Source organism: Fukomys damarensis, unplaced genomic scaffold (genome assembly GCF_012274545.1).
Source record: "Fukomys damarensis isolate Sample0158 unplaced genomic scaffold, DMR_v1.0_HiC HiC_scaffold_23, whole genome shotgun sequence".
Lineage (NCBI taxonomy): Eukaryota > Metazoa > Chordata > Mammalia > Rodentia > Bathyergidae > Fukomys > Fukomys damarensis.
The window spans coordinates 39477307-39497669 of record NW_022900935.1 but is presented as its reverse complement, the minus strand read 5'-3'; the positions used below and the strand labels follow the sequence as shown (position 1 = coordinate 39497669).

The window sequence follows — 20363 nt, the reverse complement described above, 5'->3', positions numbered from 1 at the left end:
AGTGCTGGACCTCTGGGAGACGGCTCGTGCTTTACAGCCCCACTGGCACGGTGGCACAGCTCTGCGGTGTGTTCTCCCGGCTCATCTGTGCTCATCTGTTAAGGAACAGTGTCTCGGTCTGTGGAGATCTGGTTAGAGTGACTGAGCATCGCCGGCCTCCTGAGCAGTTCAGGAGCTGTGGGCGGCAGACTGCCCGGGAGGTGAGGGGGCGGGGGTTCTGAGCCCTCCTCACCTTGCCTCTGCAGCTTGTCCTTTGACCTCACTGCGGCCCACGGCACAGCAGTCCCAGAAGTTCTCGGTTGTGTGGTACGGTTGTCGCTGCCACGGTTGACTGTCCCTTGTCCTTCACGAGACTCCAGGACACGTACTGGTGAGGAGCGTGCCCTTTAGCCCGCTGGCTGCCGCACGTGGGGGAAGGGCTGCGGGCAGCAGAGTCCTCGGAGGGAAAGTGTCGTGTTCCTGGCTCTGTGGCTCAGGGGTCTGTGCTTGAGATGCAGAGGACAGCATGCCTATCTGGGAGCCACCTGCCGGGCTGTGGCCTCTGCCTTGCTGACCCTGGGTCTCACCCTGCGAGTGCCAGGTCTGCCCGTTTCCCAGCTGGAGCAGTGAGGCCCGGGGACGGGAGGGCCTGCTGACCCCCAAGCCTCACTCTTGGCTACTGCTCCAGCTCTGCCGTGGACTTGGGGGACCCAGTTCTGGGGTGTGCAGGGGCAGAAAGAGCTAAAGAGGGTGGGCTGGGGCCAGTTGGGGGCCACTGGGGTGATTTGTAGGAGCCCTGCTCTGTTACCCTCGGAAGCCACACAGTGAAGTCATTTCCATCCAAGTTTTCCTCTTCATTTTGCTACAAGACAGAATTGTATCACACATCTCCAGAACGAGTAAAATGGCATTTCAGCTTCTCATCTTTATAGACTCTCTGAACTTTAGGAAAGATCATTCTGGTCCCTTTTCATTAATAATGAAAACCAGGGGGCAATAAAATGTTCTTGGTGTGAGCCTGGCAGGAGTGTGGCGGCGGTGAGGGGTGAAGGGTGTTGGCAGGAACCACAGGTGTTTCTTAGTTTCTTGGGTGGCCGCCGGGTGGGTCCTGGTCCTGGCACCCGGGCGGCAGCTCAGCAGCTGGCAGTGCAGGGTGCTGGGCACTGCGGCTGCAGGAGGGACAGGTGCAGTGGCCATGGAGCCCTGCTAAGCTACTTGCCAGGCGAGTGTGGGAGAGCCAGGGTTAGTGGACATCTGACCTTAGTGGTGTGTGGACGCGCTGAGTGCCCGCCCCTCTGCAGTGGTCTCCGGGCACAGGGCTGCAGGGACTTCAGGGGCTGGTGTCCCGTGCAGACTCGACCCTCCCCACTGCGCTCGCTCTCTGTGGCCCTCTCGTGCCAGCTCCTTCTTCTGCACGGAGCAGAGCTGGCTAGAAGAGTAAGGGAGATGAGAGGGAGTACTGCGCAGCACTCAGGAGCCCGGTCCGGGCGCAGCACCCTTCTTCTGTGGCCTCAGCACTTCCTGTTTACTACCTGTGCCATCCATGCAGGCCATACGCCACCCTCCCGAGGTGGTTTTCTGACCTGGGACACCACCGCCTGGGAAGAAGTGGAGGCGTCATTGCTGGCTGAAACACAGTCCTAGAACCCACAAGAGCAGATTGAGACATGAATGCAAACATGAGAGATCTGCCCACCACTAAAAGACAGTAGGCAGACCAAGGAAAAATACACCAGAAGGTATTTAGGATTTGTATCAAAAGGCTAATGTCCCTGCTATGCTGTGCACCGTCTCTCAAAAGCGATAGAAGTGGGAAAGAAGTCAAGCTCACTGAGCAGGAAATACTGAGGGAAAGGCGCAGTCCTCATTTGATGTAAGATCAGTGCGGATGAGAATCAGTGCAGCCCCTGTCCCTGCTGTCATGTGCCAGGACCGGTGCTGTGACCATGTGCCATGTTGGGGCTGAGCAGAAACAGGTGCTGCTGGGCCGGTGGCTGGATGCTCATGGGGCAGTTGGCAGGTTCCGGCAGTTACCCAGGCTCATACCCCCACTCAGGACGTGGGGGCTCACACGTGTCCTCATGGGAGCTGCCACGTGTCCCTGTGAGGTTGCATTAAAGACTGGCACTGAGCTCAGGGAACCCCAGCAGGCAGTAGGCCAAGTGGAGTAGTATACAGAAGATTGAGATGAGGAAAGAGAAGCAAAACAAGGTCGGTCATCTCCCATTGCCTTCCATGTGCGTGACAGTTCTCCGGGCAGTAAACACGAAACCGTTAACCATGGCCATTGGGGGTGGAGGAAGCTTTTTTTGGGTCCTGGGGATCAAACTCAGAACCTTGTGCTTGTGAGGCAGGCAGTGGAACCACTGAGCTAAATCCTTGGCCCTGAAAGCTTTTTGTAGTAGGCTGACTTCTGCTGTTTGAAGTATATTGTTGCCTATTAAGATTATGTAAACCAGACTGGGAGTTGAGCCCTGGGAGAGGCTGTGTGTTTGTGATGGTTTTGTGATTGAGACAGGGCCAAGCTGTGTTGGGGTCCTGTGATCCCATGTGGGATCTGCAGAGGTCGGGTGTGGGCACTGTGCTTTGGGGGGAGTTTTAGCTGTTGCCCTTGCCTCCTTGTTTGGAAAGTTTTAATTGGTATCAGTACATGCTTGCAAGGCATGGTGGTCACAGTCATCCTGAGGAGTTACTACCTATACTTAGCACATCTCAGTTCCTTTACTTCCCTGTCCTCTCCCCTCCGTTTCTTTCTCTCTTTTTTTTTTTTTGCTATATCAGGAATCAAACCCAGGACTTTGCATAGTGTCATTGAGCTAAATCCCCTCCCCTCCCCTCCATTTCTTGATTCCTTTCCTATTTGCGAAAATTTTACCTCCCTGTTTCTTGTTTGTTTTTTTTTGTTTTTTTGTTTTTTTTGGTACTGAGGATTGAACTTGGGTCTTTGTGCTTGCAAGGCAGGCAGCAGAACCACAGCTAAATCCCTGGCCCGCCTGTTATCTTTTATTTTGCTCCATATTTGTACTTTGGGTTTCTCATGTAGGAAAAACCTCATGATATTTAAGCTTGTGTGTCTGATTTACTTTACTTAACGTTATAGTCTCAAGGTGCATCCATTTTCCTACACATGATCCAAGTTTGTCCTTCATGGCAGGGTAGCACTTCACTGTGTGGAATCACCACATTTTCCCAAGCCATGCTGCTATAAACATGGTGTGCGTGGGTCACATAAACATGATGTCTGATACTTTGGGGAAGATACGTGGAAGGGGAGTAGCTGGTTCAAATACAGCTTCTACTTCTGGTGTCTTGAGGCTCCTTTGCTTCCTGGTGAGGTCACCCTGCCCACGTAGAGGTCTGTGCACTTTGCAGGCTGTGTCTCTGCCCAGAAAGTGGAGTGTCAGGACACTGTCGCTTTGCTTGTGTTCACCACAGAGCCTGGTGATGGCGGCTCTGGGGCTCAAGAAGGAGAGACTGCGTGCCCCCATGGTCACAGAAGCCCCTTGTAACTGTCCCTCTGTCCCTTCAGCCAGAATTTGAGGCAGGTGCAGTGGCACTTGGTGCGAGACCCCGGCTGCAGAGGGTGTGCTCCAGGAGCCAGGGCTGAGCCTGGATCCTGCCGACCCGCGTGGCCCTGCTCCCTGGGCGCGCAGTGTACCTGTGATGAGGTCTGGGACAAACAGTGCAGTAAGACAACAGTAACGAGTCCTAGACTGGCCAGCACGATGGCACCATTGTAAGACTGAGACTGTGCTTTCTCTCTCTGGATACTGTACCGTGCTGTTGATCCTGGCATCCTGGGCCTATTTTATTCTTTTCATATTGTAACTTTTTACCTACTCACCTAAAGGAAGCATTTTGGGCATTTCTTAGGCACCCAAATTGCCAGCCCTCTGCTTCTGCACTTTGGGGCCATAATGTTGTGACCTGAGCCTGAGCTACTTTTGGGTGCTCGCATTGTAAGCTCTACCCCAAAATAAGCCCCGATTAAGATTGCCAGCCAGGTGGATGGGTTTAGTGTATTTGTTGTAACACACGATCGACATATTGAATTATAAAATAAGAATATTAATATATAATTGAATGTAAATAACATTGACATTAATATTTAAAATAAATGATAATATAAATTATAATAAATATTTGTAAATACCCACGTGGCATCTCTGGACAAGAGGTAAACACCTCTGTAAACAGTTGAGCTCGAGACTTCTCGCCAAATGACCAATCACAGCACTCACGTAATGCACGAGTAATGTGCACACTTGATAACAAGTGGATGTGGTCATGTCTAATCCGCATCATGTATAATTCAATGCATCCTGTATAGCTGGGCGTGGAGGCACACGCCTGTCATCCCAGCACTCAGGAGGCTGAGGCAGGAGGATCAACATGAGTTCCAGGCCAGCCTGGGTTACACAGTAAGGCCTTGTCTGAAAACAACAACAACAACAAAAATTCAGGCTTTCAAGAGTTATGATGATGTACTAGGTGGAGAGGTCATTGACTCTACAGTCGGCCCACGACTCATGAAGGAGTTCCGTTATGAGAAGACGTTCAGAAGTCGGATTAGTTCCTAAGTCCAACAGAGTGAGATTTCCACGCCTTTGTCACAAATATACAATGTAAAACATAGAGCCAGACACCCAGACAAGTGCTGTACATAAACCAGTTTTACTTTCTCAAGTCCCCTTACAGTGGTGGTACAGTGCGGTGCTGTACAGGAGGTGGCATTCTGTGGACTGAGGAACAAGATGCGCGCTCCGAACTGGAGGAGGGCAGGCGGGAGGCCGGAAGTGGGAGACCGAGTGCAAGGTGGAGTCGGCCACACCTGAGGCTACTGGCGCATAAGGATCGTCAGCTACCTCTGAGATTTGTTTGCACCCACGAATGTTCATAATGCTAGGTCCGTTTGTACCTGTGGAAGTTCACAACTTGAATGTTCCTAAGTCAGGGACTTACTGTATTTGATGAATGTAGGTTTTTGTACTTGAAAAATGTTGATTGTTGTGCATGAAAAGATAAGGCATCTCCTGAAAATAAGCCCTCTTGCATCTTTTGGAGCAAAATTTAACATAAGATCTCGTCTTACTTTTGGGGAAATAGGGTGTTAAGTTAATCCAGCACAGGTGCTGCCACTAACCTAGGTGGCTTCTGGGCGGTTGGCAGATGCAGGTGCGTACTGGACAAGGGCAGGGTGCATGTCCTGAGAGGGGCGGAGCACCATCAGAATGCTGTGCAGTCTAAAGCATGTGGAGTTGTTTGGCGTTTTCTGTGGAACACTTTTGGAAGGTGGTTGACTGCCTGCAAACCGCTGGTAAAGCTGTGTTGTACCCGGTCTGAAGGAGCTGGGCCATAGCCTGCATCTGGGGAAGGCTGGGTGGCTCCCGAGCGCCCTCCTGACCGTGTTGTGGCCTGTCCCAGCCCTGTCCCTTGGCCTTTATGGGTCCTCCAAGGCCTCTCCCACTCTCCTGCCTCTGCTTCCTCCCTCTTGGGACTCACCCGGAGAGGCGCCGATGTTGCTGTCTTAACACCTAGAGACGCCAGCCGCCCACTCCTGCGCCTGAGGGACCTGACTGTTCTCCCAGGCCCACTGCCCTGTGCTTCTGCTGTCCTGAGCACCAGGACTAGGGTGCTCGCTTGCCTGCAGTGACCTCCCACTTCCCTGCAAGGACTTCCTGAGCCCTGGCCCCGCTCCAGTATTGCCCCCACTTGTACATTCCAGTCTCGGGTTTTGTTTGTGTTTTTTCCCCTCGGGAGTGAACCCAGGACCTTTGCACTGAGCTACACCTCCAACTCTTTATTTATTTATTTTTCTGGAGATAGGGTCTCACTAAGTGTCTAAATTGCCTAGGATGGACTCAACCTTTTGATCTTCCTGCCTCAGCCTCCCAGAGTGCTAGGATTACAGACATGTCCCCATTCGGTACAACCTCACTCTCTGAAGTCTCCTTGGCAGACTTGTGTCTCCACAGCGTGAGAGCTGAGCCTGGAGGGCAGGTTCACACAGATGTCTCCCTGGTGTGTGGCCCTGCCCGTGCCTCTCGGTGGCGGGCGTGTGTAGGTGTGTGTGCACGCTGAGTGCGTTCACGTCAGCAGTCTCTGTGGGCACCCTGCACCCAGCAGTGCAGTCAGCCTTGGTGCCTGGGGTTTCTGCTGGGCCCCTCCTAACCTGCCTCTCCCTCCCTCCAGGTCCCGCAGGTTCCCGGTGGCGGGACTACGGTGCCTTGGCCGTCATCATGGCCGGAATCGCATTTGGCTTTCACCAGCTCTACAAGGTAAGCTGTGCACTGGGGCCTCCAGGCCGTGTCCCGCCTGCCTCTCCCTTCCATCCCTTCTCCTGGTCCAGGGCTGACGTGGGTGGTGGAGGTGGGCACTGATGCTGCCCACAGGCTGCAGGGCGTGACTGGAGTGGGGCAGCTGGCACAGTCAGCCGCTCTCCAGTCTGCTCCTGGGTGACTTGCGGCCTGTGTCACCGCCCGGGTCAGTTGCTCAGAGCGGCACCTGTCCGTGACTTGTGAGGGATGCAGTGACTCGGAAGTTAAGGTCCTGGATGCTGGAGCCAGCGGCCTGTGTGGTCCTGGGCCCCGCCTCCGAGTGGCTGTGTGGCCACAGGCTCAGTTCTCACCTGTAAAATGGGGACAGGGTTCTGACAGATGGCTTCTGCAGTGGCACAGAATCGCACCCGTGTGGCCTGTGCTCACTTTCATCCATTGCTCCATACATGATGTGCCAGAGCACTGTGACAGGGGCTTTAGCCTGGCTGAAATCCTAGCACCTGGGAGGCTGAAGCAGGAGGACTGCAAATTTGAGCTCAGCCTGGGCAACATAAGAGACCTTGTCTCAAATTTTTAAAGAGGGAGAGGGTGCCAGAGGTGTAGCTCATTGACCCTGGGTTTAATCCGCAGTACAGAAGAGGGGTGGGGGGAAGCTAATGCCCTAACATCTATTGCTAGAAGTGGACCTTTCCATGCAGAAGTCCTGAAGCAGAGTGTCCTGGGCCCTGTCGCTCTAAGCCAGGGTCTGCCTGTGCCCTGGGTCAGTGCCTCTTTGCGTCATGACCACAGGATGAGGCCCAGTGCCTCACTTCATCCTGGGGGGACCCAGTGGACCCTGAAATGTGGGTTTGGGTGACACCCACCCACCACTGTGTTTCCATGGTTCTCTTTTCTCCCGCCTGTGCTTTAAAAAGAAAAGACACCTAAATGGTCAGTTGTAAAAGTGACCCAAGAATGTGTAGAACTTCTGTTAACAGTGTCTTTAAATTAAATAAAAAGGGAGAGAGGTGGTAAGAAGCCGCTACGTCCCATACCGCTCCACACAGGTTGCGGCTGGGTCGCAAGTGTGGACCTTCCCTTGTCATTTCAGACCCCAAGATGAGCTTGTAGTTGGCTGCACGTCTGAGGGTTTCTTCACTTTCATCCTTAGGAAATTTTCCACCTGAAACGTCAGGCTACACATGATGAGTTTTGCCTCAGTTGTGGGTAATAACTCATACGGTGGCTGAAAAGCACTTTGCAAAATAGAAAATGCCTCTCTACACATGCTAAATGATGATCTTCACTTAGAGGCACTCGAAATGACTTCTCCCACAAACCCCTGTGAGAGCCCTTTTCCCTCCCCAGTACCCAACCCTTAATGGAGAAGTTTCCATCTTTCGCTTCCTAGCTGGGGCCCAAAGTTCTGCTTCCCAACACTGGCTGGGCTGCTGCACTGTGCCCACCCAGCACTGCCCTCCAGTGGGTCCTGAGCCGGAGGACTCCCAAGCTGTCCCAGGCCGCAGGGCTCTGTCTCTGTTTCTGGCTCCCCTGTTCCGTGGCCCTGCAGCTGCCAACTTGGCCTGCTTTTCCCCAGTCAGGACCCATTCTGACCTATCAGGCAGTTCTGCCTTCCCAGTCCTGCGGAAGTGGCCGCCGTGAACTCTGTATTCCCAGGATGCAGGCTTAGTTTAGGAGAGACTGAGGTGGCCTCTTCCTCAGCCCAAGGAAAACTATGCATTGTACCCTTGTGGAAGGACCAAGGGTCCTGGAAGTCTGTTGTTGATTTTCCTCTCCTTTCTCCAGAAGTTTTTTATTTACTTTTAAACATTTGTTTCTAAATGGGTGTAACAATTGGTTCATTCACGGGTTCAGAATGTTAGAGATTCAGAGGCCAGAAAGGCACCAATTTCTTGTGCCTCCTTCCACTTTCTGCCTGTCAGCTTTTAGAGCAGAATGCAGACTTCCTGTCATCGGAATGTCCTAGCATCCCTGAGAGGTGAGAAAGCCAAGGAGTGATCCATCCCAGCAGACGGCTGGGGAAGAGCCCGGGTGGGTGTGAGCCCAGGCTGTTCGAGAGCGTCCTGGGTTCTATCCAGCACTGCACAAAGATGGGTTTTCCTGGTCCCTGGCCCCCTCTGGCCCTTGTCTTTATCCAGGCCAAATGTTTTCCATCCATGTTGGTTTTTTTGGGGGTGGGGTACCGGGGATTGAACTCGGGTCCTTGCACTTGCAAGGCAGGCTGCCGAACTGCTGAGCTAAATCCATCCATGTTGTAATCGCAGTCTCGTAACTTTTCGAGCATCCTGTTCACTTATGGGGTGTGCTGGGTGGCAGGGACAGCCAGAGTGTGCTGCTGCTCACCCCCGCTCCTTGCAGAAGTACCTGCTGCCCCTCGTCCTGGGTGGCCGCGAGGACAGGAAGCAGCTAGAGAGGATGGCGGTGAGTCTCTCCGAGCTGAGTGGCAGCGTGGCCCAGACAGGTAAAGATTAATGACTCCATCAAGTCACCCCCCAAAGCCTTCTCCCGCAGCCCCTCGCGGCCCCCACCCCTCTCCTCCATCTCCACTTTATGTGGTGACTTCATTTATCTGCTCTGAGAATCTGTTCACATTTGCAAATGAAGCCGCCGTCATTTCGGTTTAATTTGAAATTGCTTGTTTACTGTCGGCGCGGCCTCAATTAATTATGTTTTTACGGAAAGGCTCCCAACCTCAGAATATTAATAAGGGGAATAAAATGACAGCCTTTCTAAGGGCTGTAAAGTTCATTTTTAATTTCTGCTTCTATGAGGTTTTCAGGGGGGTTTTCAGTGATTTTCCCCCTTCCCTCTAAGAATCCAGTGCAGGGTCAAGAGAGTCTGTAATTACTGTGGCTCCGGGGACCCTGGCCACCTCCTCTGTTATCGACTCCACAGGGCTGGCGCTCATTACCCGCTGCCCCAGTGATGGCCCAGATTAGCTGGGACCTGTCGCGCCAGAGGTGGCTTCTCTCTAAACTTGTTTGCTAGGTGAGGCTGTGGATCTAAAACCTGGAGGCAGGCAGGAGAGCCACTTGTCCCAGGCAAGAGTCCACATCCCTCAGGGTCACCTTTGTGGAGCCCCAGGAGTCCCCTGGTGCACCTGTCGTGCTGGTGCTGGGCCCCGGAGTCCTGGGACGGGGCAGGTGGGCGAGGGCTGGATGGAGTCCTGGCACCCGGCTTTGGGCTCTTGCTGCTCCTAGATGTGGCTGAGGCCCAAGCTGTGGCCCTGGGGTGGGGGGCCACCCCCGAGCTCCTGAGGACTCAGCAAGGCCCCAAGATGTGTGATGGGCGTGACAGGCACTGAGAGGCGACACATCACAGCCAGTGTGATGAGGAGAGGCTGTGGGCCAGTTACCACCGCCTCGCACACAGGAGAGGTGAAGAGGAAATACTGAGTTAGCCACGGGGTGGGGCTGCACCTCACTCGGGGAGCGGCAACGCTTGTGGCCCGAGGTGTGGCAAGAAGAGGGGACCTGACGGCACTGACGACACCATGCTCTCTTCCCCAGTGACCCAGGTACAGACGACACTGGCCTCTCTCCAGGAGCTGCTGAGGCAGCAGCAGCAGAAAGTCCAGGAGCTGGCCCATGAGCTGGCCGCAGCCAAGGTACTGGTCCCCACACCGGCCCAACTCAGCACACTCAAAGCTACTGCCGCAGTGCTTCTGTGAGCTGTCCTTGTGGGGCCCTCTGCCCCCGCTGCTGTCAGGGGTCACAGCAGGGAGGCTTTGCCGCATTTCACCATCCAGGCTGTCCTTCCTGTCACCACAGTGGCAGTCCTGTCCTCGAGGCTCTGGAGGCCATTGCTGTGGATGTGGGGTGTCTCTGCCTGCAAGTGAGGGTGCAGGTCATGGCCCTGCAGAATGGAGTCCAGGGACCAGAAGGGGACTGAGTGTGGTCGGTTTACCAGCAGCCCCACCCGGGCCCTGGGCTATACTGCAGCACACAGGTACTCTGGGTTCTCTAAAGGTAGATTTCCGGGCTCAGGGCCTCTATGAGAAATTGGAACCAACCAGGATTGGCTGAGGCAGTTTCCATCTGAGCAGTCCTGGCAGTGTTGGGTTGTAGGATTGCACTGCCTGAGTTAAAAACTGGTGCTGTCCCACCTGCTGTGTGCCCACAGGGCGAGTTACTTACCTTCTGTGAATCTTCCTCATCTGTGAAAGGGAGCTGTTGAGGCACTGTTTCTTCGGGCTGCTTATATGCTTAGGACAGTCAGTGCCCAGTACCAGCCCAGGTTTTGTGGTGCTGGTTTGGACAGGCAAGGCCCAGGAGGCAGTGGGCCCCGGGCTCTGTGACATCTTCTGAGGGTTTCCTCAAGCTGCTGTCCCAGTGAAAGCCAACCCTGTTGCACAGCTAGATTGTACACCCAAGAACATGGGCGTCTTTCCACCTTCCAGGACAGTCCCTTCCACTGTCCATCCCATGCAGGTGCTGCCTGCTTCCTCCAGCCGCTGGGGCATGGGTTCCCTGCAGGCAGGCAGGCGGGCATGAAGCAGCCTCTCTCCATTATCTTTTGGATTCGAGGCCTGCCAGTGGCCAGCAGCCATTCCGGAAATTGGAAAACTATTTCCAGGCCTCGCACATTAAGATTAAGACCACATGTTGAGTTGCGAGGAGGGCGGTCGGACTTGCTGACCCCTTCCCTGCTCCCTGTGTCAAAGCCAGGTCCCTGGCCTGGCATCCAATCCACGTGTGTGAGGACTTCAGTTACCCATAAACCAGGGTTCTGAGCCATGTTTTCTCAGCTGTAATGTAAGTTTTTATATCTGGCTTCCCAACTCCTACTGGAGCACTGTAAAAAATTAAAAAGAAGAGCTTTAAGTAATTAAAAAACCTACATAAAACTCAAGGCTGTGAGTTTTCTACAACTGTTTTTTAAAGAGACTGGCTAAAAAGCCCCAGATGTCAGATTTTATTTCTAAATCCTGGCATCTGGCACCATATGCGTTTGGAAATCTGAGTCCTTTGTAGGCCGTTGAGTGGAAATTGCTCCCTTGTTAATGGGCTGCTGCAGCTTTCAAGGTCTCAGGAAGCCAGAACAGTGGCTCCTGGGCCCTTGCTGTCTGGTGGTCTGGTGTGGGGACCCTTTGGGGACGACCGAGGGCACGAGGTCTGCCCGCTCCTCCCGGAGCTGCGGCCCCTCTGAGGGCTTCTGTCTACAAGAGTGTCCTGGCTGGCCCCATGCCAGGGCCACCCACAGCACCCCTCTTGGTGTCCCCTCACCACCCTGGGCCAGCTGCTACCTGTGCGCCTGAAGATAGCCAGGGTAAGGCCACACCTAGGAATTATCTCTGTACCTCTTCCTGGCCAGGGGACACTGTCACCCCCCCATCTGTCCCAGCGGGCTTTTCCCTAGGTGAGGTGTGTCTGGGAGACACCCCATGGCAGGACCATTTCCCGGGGCAGCTCCTCTGGCTGTTCAGCCCCCCATCTAAAGGGGGCTGTGACCAGATGAGGTTCATAGGTGGCTTTGCACATAGCTTGGGGAGCCAGGGTCTCGAGCAGTGTGGAACAGCAGCTGCCCTCCCTGACACCCCAAGGTGGGCGCCATTCAGCCCCCACAATTGTGCCTATGCTGGTGCTCTCTTTTGGGAGGGGCCAGAATCTCATTTTGGGGTGTGGTTAGCATAGCAGTAATGCCTTCCCCCAGTTGTCACACAGGTCCTACTGCAGAAAGCACAGTGCCCCTCATGCCCATGACACCATATTGTCCCCTGGGAAGGAGTGATTTCCTCACGTCACCAGGTGTCCGGTGCAGGTGGACTCACATTTGGAGGTCCCGCAGGCAGGCCCTGAGTAGGCAGTGGCAGAGCCTTCTCGCGGGACACAGAGCGCCCCACTGGGTCCTCCTACACCGCTCACCCGTGACCCTGTGCTTTGACTTTCAGGCCACCACATCTACTAACTGGATCCTGGAATCCCAGAACATCAATGAGCTCAAGGCGGAAATTAACTCCTTGAAAGGGCTGCTTTTGAATCGGTAGGAGGCAAGCCTGGGCTCTGGGTGGCCTACAAGTGGGAGAGGACATTGTCTGCCGGGTCCCTGATCAAGCGGGGTGTTCCCTCCCCTCAAAGCTCTTTCCCACCAAAAGGGTGACTGTCTGGGAAGCACACAGCTCCCTGGGCTGTCAGAAAGTATGGGCCCTGAGCAAGGATGATGTGGCTCATCCTGACCTTCCTGAGCCCTGGTGACCTCAGTGACCACTGTGCCCAGAGAAAGCCCCACCCAGGGCCACTCGTGGAGAGTTCTGCGACTGCATGGCTCCCACCTCCCTGCCAGCTTCTTTGGTGTCTCTGTGGGGACCGTACATTGTTAGCATTGCAGCCTTGATTGTAGGCTGCCACTGTGTCCTGCTTCGCCCAGGACTGTCCTGGGTTTGAAGCTGGAAGTCCAGTGTCCTGGAGCCGCTCCGCAAGCACGTGTCCCTATGGGGTGTCTTGCTGGCCGTGGTGGCTGCTTGTGGCCCCCCCCAGAGGAAAAGAACAAGTCCGTGATACTGTGGCGAGTAGGGATGCCCTGGGGTTGTCGGCAGGAGACCCCTGTGCCTCCGTCATCCAGAATCTAGGTGACAGCTCCTCTGTGGTGGGGCACAGGAGAGGAAGTGGCAGATGGGAAATGGTGTGTGTCCTGGGGGTGACACGGGGCTGGCGTGTGCCCCTCGGATGGAGGTGGGGCCGCTTCCCAGGGGCAGCTGGGGCAGGGTGGGGTTTTGTCCCCTTGGCTTAGGCACAGGTGGCCTGCATGTCACAGAACTTCTCTCAGAGCGTGGCCAGGCCAGCCTGACCCCAGAGGTGCTCCTGGGGGTGTGGGAGACCAAGGTGGGCAGAGCTGGCCCTTTGCACTCAGAGGTCTGGTGAAGTACACTGCCATCACCCTTGGGTTCTGATGTCCCCGAGCCCTAGGCCAGGGACCAGGCTCCCTGGGCCATCCAAGGGCTCGCACCCAGACCTCGGTGTCTGAGTCCCCTCCTGACCCTGGGTAGAATCGGGGACAGTGCTGGGTCCGGAGGGAGCGGGCCTGGGGTGTGGTGGGTCTCCAAGGCTGCCGCCTCGCCTGGGCAGGGTGTCAGGGGCAGCACAGCGTCTTGGCTGCCGGAGCCCAGGTGGGCAGTCATCCAGCCTCTTGGCTTGTCTCCTTCCGCCAGGCGGCAGTTCCCGCCGTCGCCCTCACCATCGGCCCCGAAGATCCCCTCCTGGCAGATCCCGGTCAAGTCGCCGTCACCCTCCAGCCCCGCCGCTGCCAACCATCACAGCAGCAGCGATATCTCCCCGGTGAGCAACGAGTCCACGTCGCCGTCACCTGGCAAGGAGAGCCACAGCCCTGAGGGCTCCACGGCCACCTACCACCTGCTGGGCCCGCAGGAGGAGGGTGAGGGCGCGGTGGACTTGAAGGGCCAGGTGCGCATGGAGGTGCAGGGTGAGGAGGAGAAGAGGGAGGACGAGGAGGACGACGGTGTGGGCCACGTGGACGAGGAGGACGTGCTGGGGGTGCAGAGGGAGGACCGCCGGGGTGGGGACGGGCAGATCAATGAGCAGGTGGAGAAGCTGCGGCGGCCCGAGGGCGCCAGCAACGAGAATGAGCGGGACTAGGGTCCTTGCCGGACGCCATCCAGCAGGCGGCACAGGGCGCCAGCTCTGGCTCGCTCGGTCCAGGAGGGCGGCCGGCGCTGTCTCCTCGGACAGGGTGGGTGTGTGTCCTGCAGCCTTGTCACCCGGCCTGGCACCCTGGTCTGTCCCCAAGGTGGGCGGCACCAGGCCTGGAGCTCCAGCCCTGCCCACCCTCCTGGGCAGACATCCTGTCTGGGTGCGTTTGCCAGGTGTCTTGACTAATGTGGCACTGTGCATGGCAAGAGCTCGTGTTGTCACCGTCTCCTCCTCCTCGGGGAGGAGCTGCAGTCCCCTTGGTCTCTGCTGTCTCCCTCTGTCCCCCGGGCCTGACCCGTGGCTCCTCCCCTGCCATGGACGTGCTGTGGGTCTGCCAGGGCCGGGCCTCCCATGTCCCCTGCTGCCCTCAGACAGTGACATCAAATTGCGCTTGTGCCCTCCTTGCCTGGCTCTGCCCAGCCCATGGTCAGACGCGGGCCCCGCCCGTCGTGCAGCGGAGCAGCAGCAGGGCCTCCCTGGAACATGTCCCTCCAGGTGACTGTAGATTCCGAATGTGAGATGACTGTACATAGCTGTAATAAAGACGAGTTGCCACTCCTTAACCCCTGCCTGTGGCTCCTCTCTGCCTGTCACCCTGGGGCCCAGGTGACCTGTGGGCTGGGAGGGGCCGCATTGCCCTCCTGCTGCGGCGCCATGCTGCTTGCGTGGTGTCTGTGGGGTGACATCCCTGACCGACAACAGGAGGGACCTCCGTGACTGTATATAGACCTGCTGCTGCGAGGAGTGAGGAGCCAGAGCTGCCTTCCTTAAATGGTGCACATTCCGAGTGAGAGTGGCCTGCAAGCGGAGCCTGGTCTCCTGCTCTTCCTCTCGGTGCTCTGCCCTCCCCTCCCCTTCAGCCTCCACGCCAGGCACCAGGGCTGTGGCTCCTGCCCAGGCTCTGTTCCCTCAGGCCTTGTATGAGCCAGGCCTGTGCTAAGGGCACTGCCTTGGCCCCACTCCTCTGCGGGCACCAACATGGCCCACCTCCCCTGTGGCGTTTCCGTGGCCCTGCTCCTTGCGTGGGCACTGCAACATCCTGAGAAGCAGCCCCTGGCCGTGGAGTGTGGCACAGGCCCGAGCCGCTCCAGTGGCCACAGCTCACGGTTGTTCTGAGGCAGGCGGAAGCAACACCAGCCGCTGCTGGGCTTGGGTGCTTTGTTCTGTGTCACCTCTGCTGAGGGACTGGCAGCTCTACCCTTTCTGCTTGTCACCTCTGTGACACTCTCAGGTCTGTGCTCCTGAGGGAATAAGCCTCGGTGAGAGTCACCTGTTGACCTCTTCCTTTGTCCCTGGCCTCCGGAGTCCCCGAGGAAGTCTGGGATGACCAAATGTGCCCAGGTGAGGGGGACCCGGGGAGTCCCAGCCTTAGGAGTCAGGAAACTTCAACAGGGACCCAAAGGGTGACCCAGCCTGCCCAGCAACTTCCACAGGACGGGACACCTGGGCCCGGGAACGGCACCACTGGGGAGGTTGGGGACCATTTATCATTTGCTGAGGCCCCTCCTGATGGCACCAGAGAGGGAGCCCTGGACGGAGCAGGGCCTCAACCATGACGGTGCCTCCACTATCCCCGGGTCGGCAGGCTAGAAGGTCCTTGAGCAAGCTCGGGAGCAGGTCCTGAAGCATGGGGCCCAGGCCTTTGCCCCCTGGGTCCTGAGCACCAAGTTAAGCTTTTGAGGACAGAGAGGCTGGCGTGGCTTCAGGGAGAGAAAAACCCCTCCCCAAAACAGCGTGAGTGCTGCCCTAATAAAGGCAGCTGCTGGACGAGGGCAAACAGCCTTTGAAAAAAAGCCTTTCATTAGAAAAATAATGCATTTCATCCAAATAAGGTAAAAATATTTGGAATGGGGCAGAAGTAAGCAGCAGGCAGCGCCTGTGAGGCCCTTTCTGGAAGGGAGTAGATTATTAAACTCAATTATGATGGCTTTTTATAAAGTGTCCTTTAGGAAAGGACCAGCCCTAGGCCCAAGGGCCACAGGCGTCGGCCTGACCCCCTTGTCTCTGACCCAACGTGGACACGGCCTGTCAGTGAGGCCAGGCTTCATTGTGCCACCAGGAGGTGGCCGGGGTGGGGGGGCACCTGAGCAGCCTCCCTTTGTCCTAAGTCCCCAGGGCCCCTCAGGTGGGACGGGGGGATTGGGGTCAGGGAAACAGGCTGCTGCGTTTGTACCCTGAGAGTTTTTTGACTGTGGACCTCTGTATCAGATGTGTAGGGAAGGGAGACAGTACCTCCGCCCCTCAGTAGCCGAGTGTTTGTTGGATATGGGTCCCTGTCCCTGTCCTTGTCTCTCTGGGCTCAGCACAGGTGATTGTCCCCAGGGGATTGGCCTGTGGGGAATGGGTGTCACTACTGCTATGGGTGCCATAGCGACCCACAGTGTGGCAGTCAGGCTCTGGCAGGGGACCTGGGTTTCCCCTACAGGAGGCCCCAGGGCTGGGCTCGGCTGTCGGTGGCTCATTTTCCCTCAGAGTTGGCTGCACCTCCTGGGAACTTGCCTGTCTGTCCTGCCCCACAAGGACAGGTGGCCATAAGGCCCCCAGATCCAGTGCTTTCTATTTTCTTTTTGCAATATTGAGGTTTGCACTGAGCCACATCCCAGTCCCTTTTATTTTTTATTTTGAGATGAAGTCCCTAAGTCGTCCAGGCTGGGCTCAAACTTTTGATCCTTCTGCCTCAGCCTCCCAGAATGCTGGGATCAAGGCGTGCACCACCACACTCAGTGGGTCCTGCCCCTGCATCTCACAGGCCTGACCTGCCTCAAGGCCACTCACGACAGTGGGTGGGCAACGTGTCCCTCCCCACAAGGGCAGGCAGTTGGGCTGAGCTGCGAGCCTATGCAGCTGGTGCTGGCTCTTGCAGGAGGTTACAAAACTCTTGAAACTGCCCCAGTTTAGCGAGCAAGCATCCCTCTGCTGCAGCTAATTAAGTCCCGGGATGAAAACATGTTTTACTGCACTTCCCACTGAGCCCAACAAGCTGCAGGGAGTGGTCAGGCTGCAGCCGGGCACCCTTCCGGCTCCAGGGTGTGGTGGGCGGGCCCACAAAGAGGGCATGGTGTCTGATCAGGGAGCAGGTGGCTGAGGCTTGGTCAGGGAACCCCTGGGACTTGGGGGCCCTCCCTAGGCCCTTCCTGTGAGGGGCCCAGCTGGGAAGCTGGTGTTGGGATCTCCCAGCCCCCTGGCATCTGCTAGGTTCTGTCCAGGCCTAGAAGACCTGGCGGGCAGAGAGAGTGATGGCTTGGGGGTCTGGTCAAGGCCAACAAGCCACCCTGGGTCCCTGTCCTTCCTCTCCGGGGCCACACAAGCTGACTCCCAGGCCGACCTGATGCCTGCTGTCCCCTGGGTGCCGTGTGGCCACAGCACCTGCCACCACCCCTCAGGCTGAGCTTGGGCTTGGCTCCCAGCTTTCTCCGGCCCACAGGAGGCCGCGTGGCCCACCAGCGCCTGCAAGCCTCCTGTAATGGTTTTAATTTGTTGAACTTGTGTTTTATCCCATAAATTAGTCACTGTTTTATTTAACAGAATCGAGATATCCACAAACAATAGGCGAGTTCCAACTTGAACATTTTAATAAGACCGAGAAAAGTCTGTATTTTGGTGTCTGCTGCAAACATATTTATGTAAATAGGCTGTGGCTGCATTCCAGGAGGAAGCAGAAGGGACTGGTCCTGTGGGCGGCTGGGCTCCTCCGTGGGAACTGACACTGGGCTGCTGTTGAGGGGCAGAGCTACCCCTCTGCATCCCCAGCAGTGCCTGAGCGTGCCTGGTACAATGAGGGGACAAGTGTGTGGCAGGAACCCATCTCATGAGCCCTGCACAAGTGGGTGTGGCGTTCCCCTTGGTGGGAGTGTGACAAGCCAGCAAGATGCTGCCCGGCACAGAGAACTGGGGTGGATGCCATGTGTCCCCTCCCCAAGGCCCCGGCAATTCTGACCACCTGGAGCCAGCATGGGGATGACAGGGCGGTAGGGCCTCAAGTCCTGGGAGCACAGAAGACCCCACCTGACAGGAGCCCTGTGCCATATGGTGCCATCCAGGCCTGCAGCTCGGGCCCGGCCTGGGGGCCACAGGCCCAGCCCTCAGCCCCTTACTCTGCCACCGCGTGATCCAGGCAGCAGCCTCACCAGCATCCGGATTGGATCTGGGTACACAGTGTTCCAGCCCGGGCAGGTCCCTGCAGGAAGGAGGAAGGAGTGAGGGGGCAGAGGGGGCCCTGCCAAGCACCAGCCCCATGGCTCTGGCTGGGAACAGGAGCGGGCTGGCCAGAGAGGGGATCTGGGGAGGCCTGAGGCTTTACTGCCACCTGGTCCTGCCCAGAAGTGGCCTCAGGCAGGGCTGAGCGAGCTGCTCTCGCCCATGTGGAGGCACGGCCGTATTCCCACCACCTGTCCCCAGCAGCCAGAGGACCTGGCCTGACGTCTGGTGGTGAAAGTGTCTCTGCCCCTCCTTCCTGCCAGGCTTGAAGCTGACCAGCTCCTCCCCTCTCCCTCTGGCACACAAGGCCTGGCCACCCTATACAACTGGGTCGATGCCAGCCGCTTGGGGGAGGTTTTAAAAATAAAAGATAACTTGATGGGTTTTTTTTTTCCAGTTTTTATTGAGTGAAAATGTCAAACCTTGCATCAGTCATGCAAAAAAATCAAATAAATAAAACACATATATTAAATTTCTAATAGCACTAAATTCAAGTGGAAAAATATTCAGTTCTTAATAACCAGGTGCCGAGGAGACCAGATTCAAGTAATCAGAGCACACGCTGTTCAGTTCGGTTTCACGGTCTGCATTTTTTTGTCTCAAAACCTCTCTCTATATCTCTATAGATCTCTATATGTATATACATATAGATACATACACACATATGTGCATACATATTATTTTATATTTATATATATACACATACATAGTTATAAAACATTAAAAAGCATTGGTGGGTCAAGCATCGTTTTCCCCAAAGAAAGAAAATAAAACAAAAATTACACATTAAAATTCAAAATGAGCTAGCAATGGCTTATAGTCCTAGTGTGCAATATGAAGGTTACAAAAGGCTAGACTTCGCACTGTCCGCATCTTCTTTTTTCTTTTTTTCTTAGTTTGATTTTGCTACATTGAAAAACATTTTTTTTTTTTTCCTTTACAAAACTCCTTCCACAGATGCAGGGTCCCATGGAGGGCGGAGTCTGGGCCAAGCTCCGCCACAGCACGGGCACCCAGAGAACTGGGGGGGGGGCTCTGAGGGGGGGTGGGAATCAACCTACTTCCTGTCTGACCTGGTACGCTGTGACCGCTCCTCCCTCCCTCCCCACTCCTCTCCAATAAAGATGGCCTGGCTTTCGGGCTGTGGGTGGCATAGAGGACACACACACACACACACACACACACACACACACACACACACACACTAAAAAAGAAAAAAGGAAGGGAGGCTAAGAAAAAAAAAATGAAAAAAAAATCGAGGCCAGCCTGACTACACAGTGAGTTCAAGGCCAGCCTGAACTGCATAGCGAGACCCCCGTCTCAAAAAAACAAAGGAAGAAAGGAAAAGAAAGCCATGTCCCACAGGGGCAAGATGCTGGGAGACCTCTGGGGCAGGCATCTCTGTTCACGCCCGGCCAGGCCTTCATGGCCCATGTGGCACTCTGATGGCTCCACCACCCCTAGGAAGGGAAGTTTTGAAAAGGGGACCGAATGTGGGTGGGCCGCGCCAGCAGAGAAGCACCTCAAACGAAATAATAAACTGGAACAAGAATAACGCCCTACACAGCCACACATATAACAGGGAAAACCCAAATGTTAAGTTAGCTACGAACTTGGATCAAGAGTAAGAGTCTGTTTTCTCTACAAAATTCAAGTGAGAAGCTGGGCTCACGCGGCTCCATCAGTGCTAGAGTGAAAGGCAATGGCCTCAGACCGCTAAGGCCTCGAATGGGCGCCACCCACGACCGGCGGGGACATTGCACTCAGGCCTCCAGGCCCTGGGCTGGTTGGGGCGGCCTCGCGCTGCACCCACCTGCTTTTTATTCTTTTTGTTCTATGTAGAATAATAACCTTTGCCGGAAAAATACTGTACAACTTTCTGGTATCTTCCCATTCTGAATATTAAAGCCAAAAACAGTCGCATCCTTCCTATTTGGACCGCCGGGGTGGCCGAGACCCCGGGCCCCACCTCTCGGGGACACAGCCTGCATTTGGGGGGGTTGGGCCGGTGGCGGTGTCGCCAGCCCAGGGGAGGGGACAGGTGCAGCAGCCAGGCCTGGGGCTTTGGCGGGGTCCCTGTAGTGTGGCCCTGCTGGCCTTTAGCCGCCCTAGGGGCCCTGCCAGAGGCTAGGTCGGGTCCCTGGTCCTCGCTCTGCCCGGATGGAGCCCTGCAGGTCCCCTGGGGCGCCCTGTCCTCCGGCGCTGAGCTGCTCGTCTGGCCCGGAGCACCAGGGGTCCCCGCCTCTGTCCTGAGACGGACTCG

The 20363-nt window shown here is 56.0% G+C and overlaps 2 protein-coding genes across 3 annotated transcripts in view; one reads left to right on the top strand and one right to left on the bottom strand.

Annotated features, from left to right (window-relative positions):
* The window catches only part of Pex14 (peroxisomal biogenesis factor 14), a 138819-nt gene extending 124353 nt beyond the window's left edge, over positions 1 to 14466 (top strand). For both annotated transcript variants that reach the window (XM_033767448.1, XM_010628106.2), the window contains 5 exons: positions 6172 to 6257; positions 8616 to 8718; positions 9767 to 9864; positions 12148 to 12239; positions 13405 to 14466. In XM_033767448.1, the coding sequence (XP_033623339.1) occupies positions 6172 to 6257; positions 8616 to 8718; positions 9767 to 9864; positions 12148 to 12239; positions 13405 to 13849 (824 nt within the window). In that variant the 3' untranslated portion in view covers positions 13850 to 14466. The remainder of the gene's footprint in view (positions 1 to 6171; positions 6258 to 8615; positions 8719 to 9766; positions 9865 to 12147; positions 12240 to 13404) is intronic.
* Positions 14467 to 15271: 805 nt separating this feature from the next.
* The window catches only part of LOC104864912 (zinc finger protein castor homolog 1-like), a 10902-nt gene continuing 5810 nt past the window's right edge, over positions 15272 to 20363 (bottom strand). Inside the window, exons 7-9 of the mRNA XM_033767392.1 lie at positions 19952 to 20349; positions 17998 to 18080; positions 15272 to 15559 (exon numbers count right to left, since the gene is read on the bottom strand). Of these exons, the coding sequence (XP_033623283.1) occupies positions 15272 to 15559; positions 17998 to 18080; positions 19952 to 20349 (769 nt within the window). The remainder of the gene's footprint in view (positions 15560 to 17997; positions 18081 to 19951; positions 20350 to 20363) is intronic.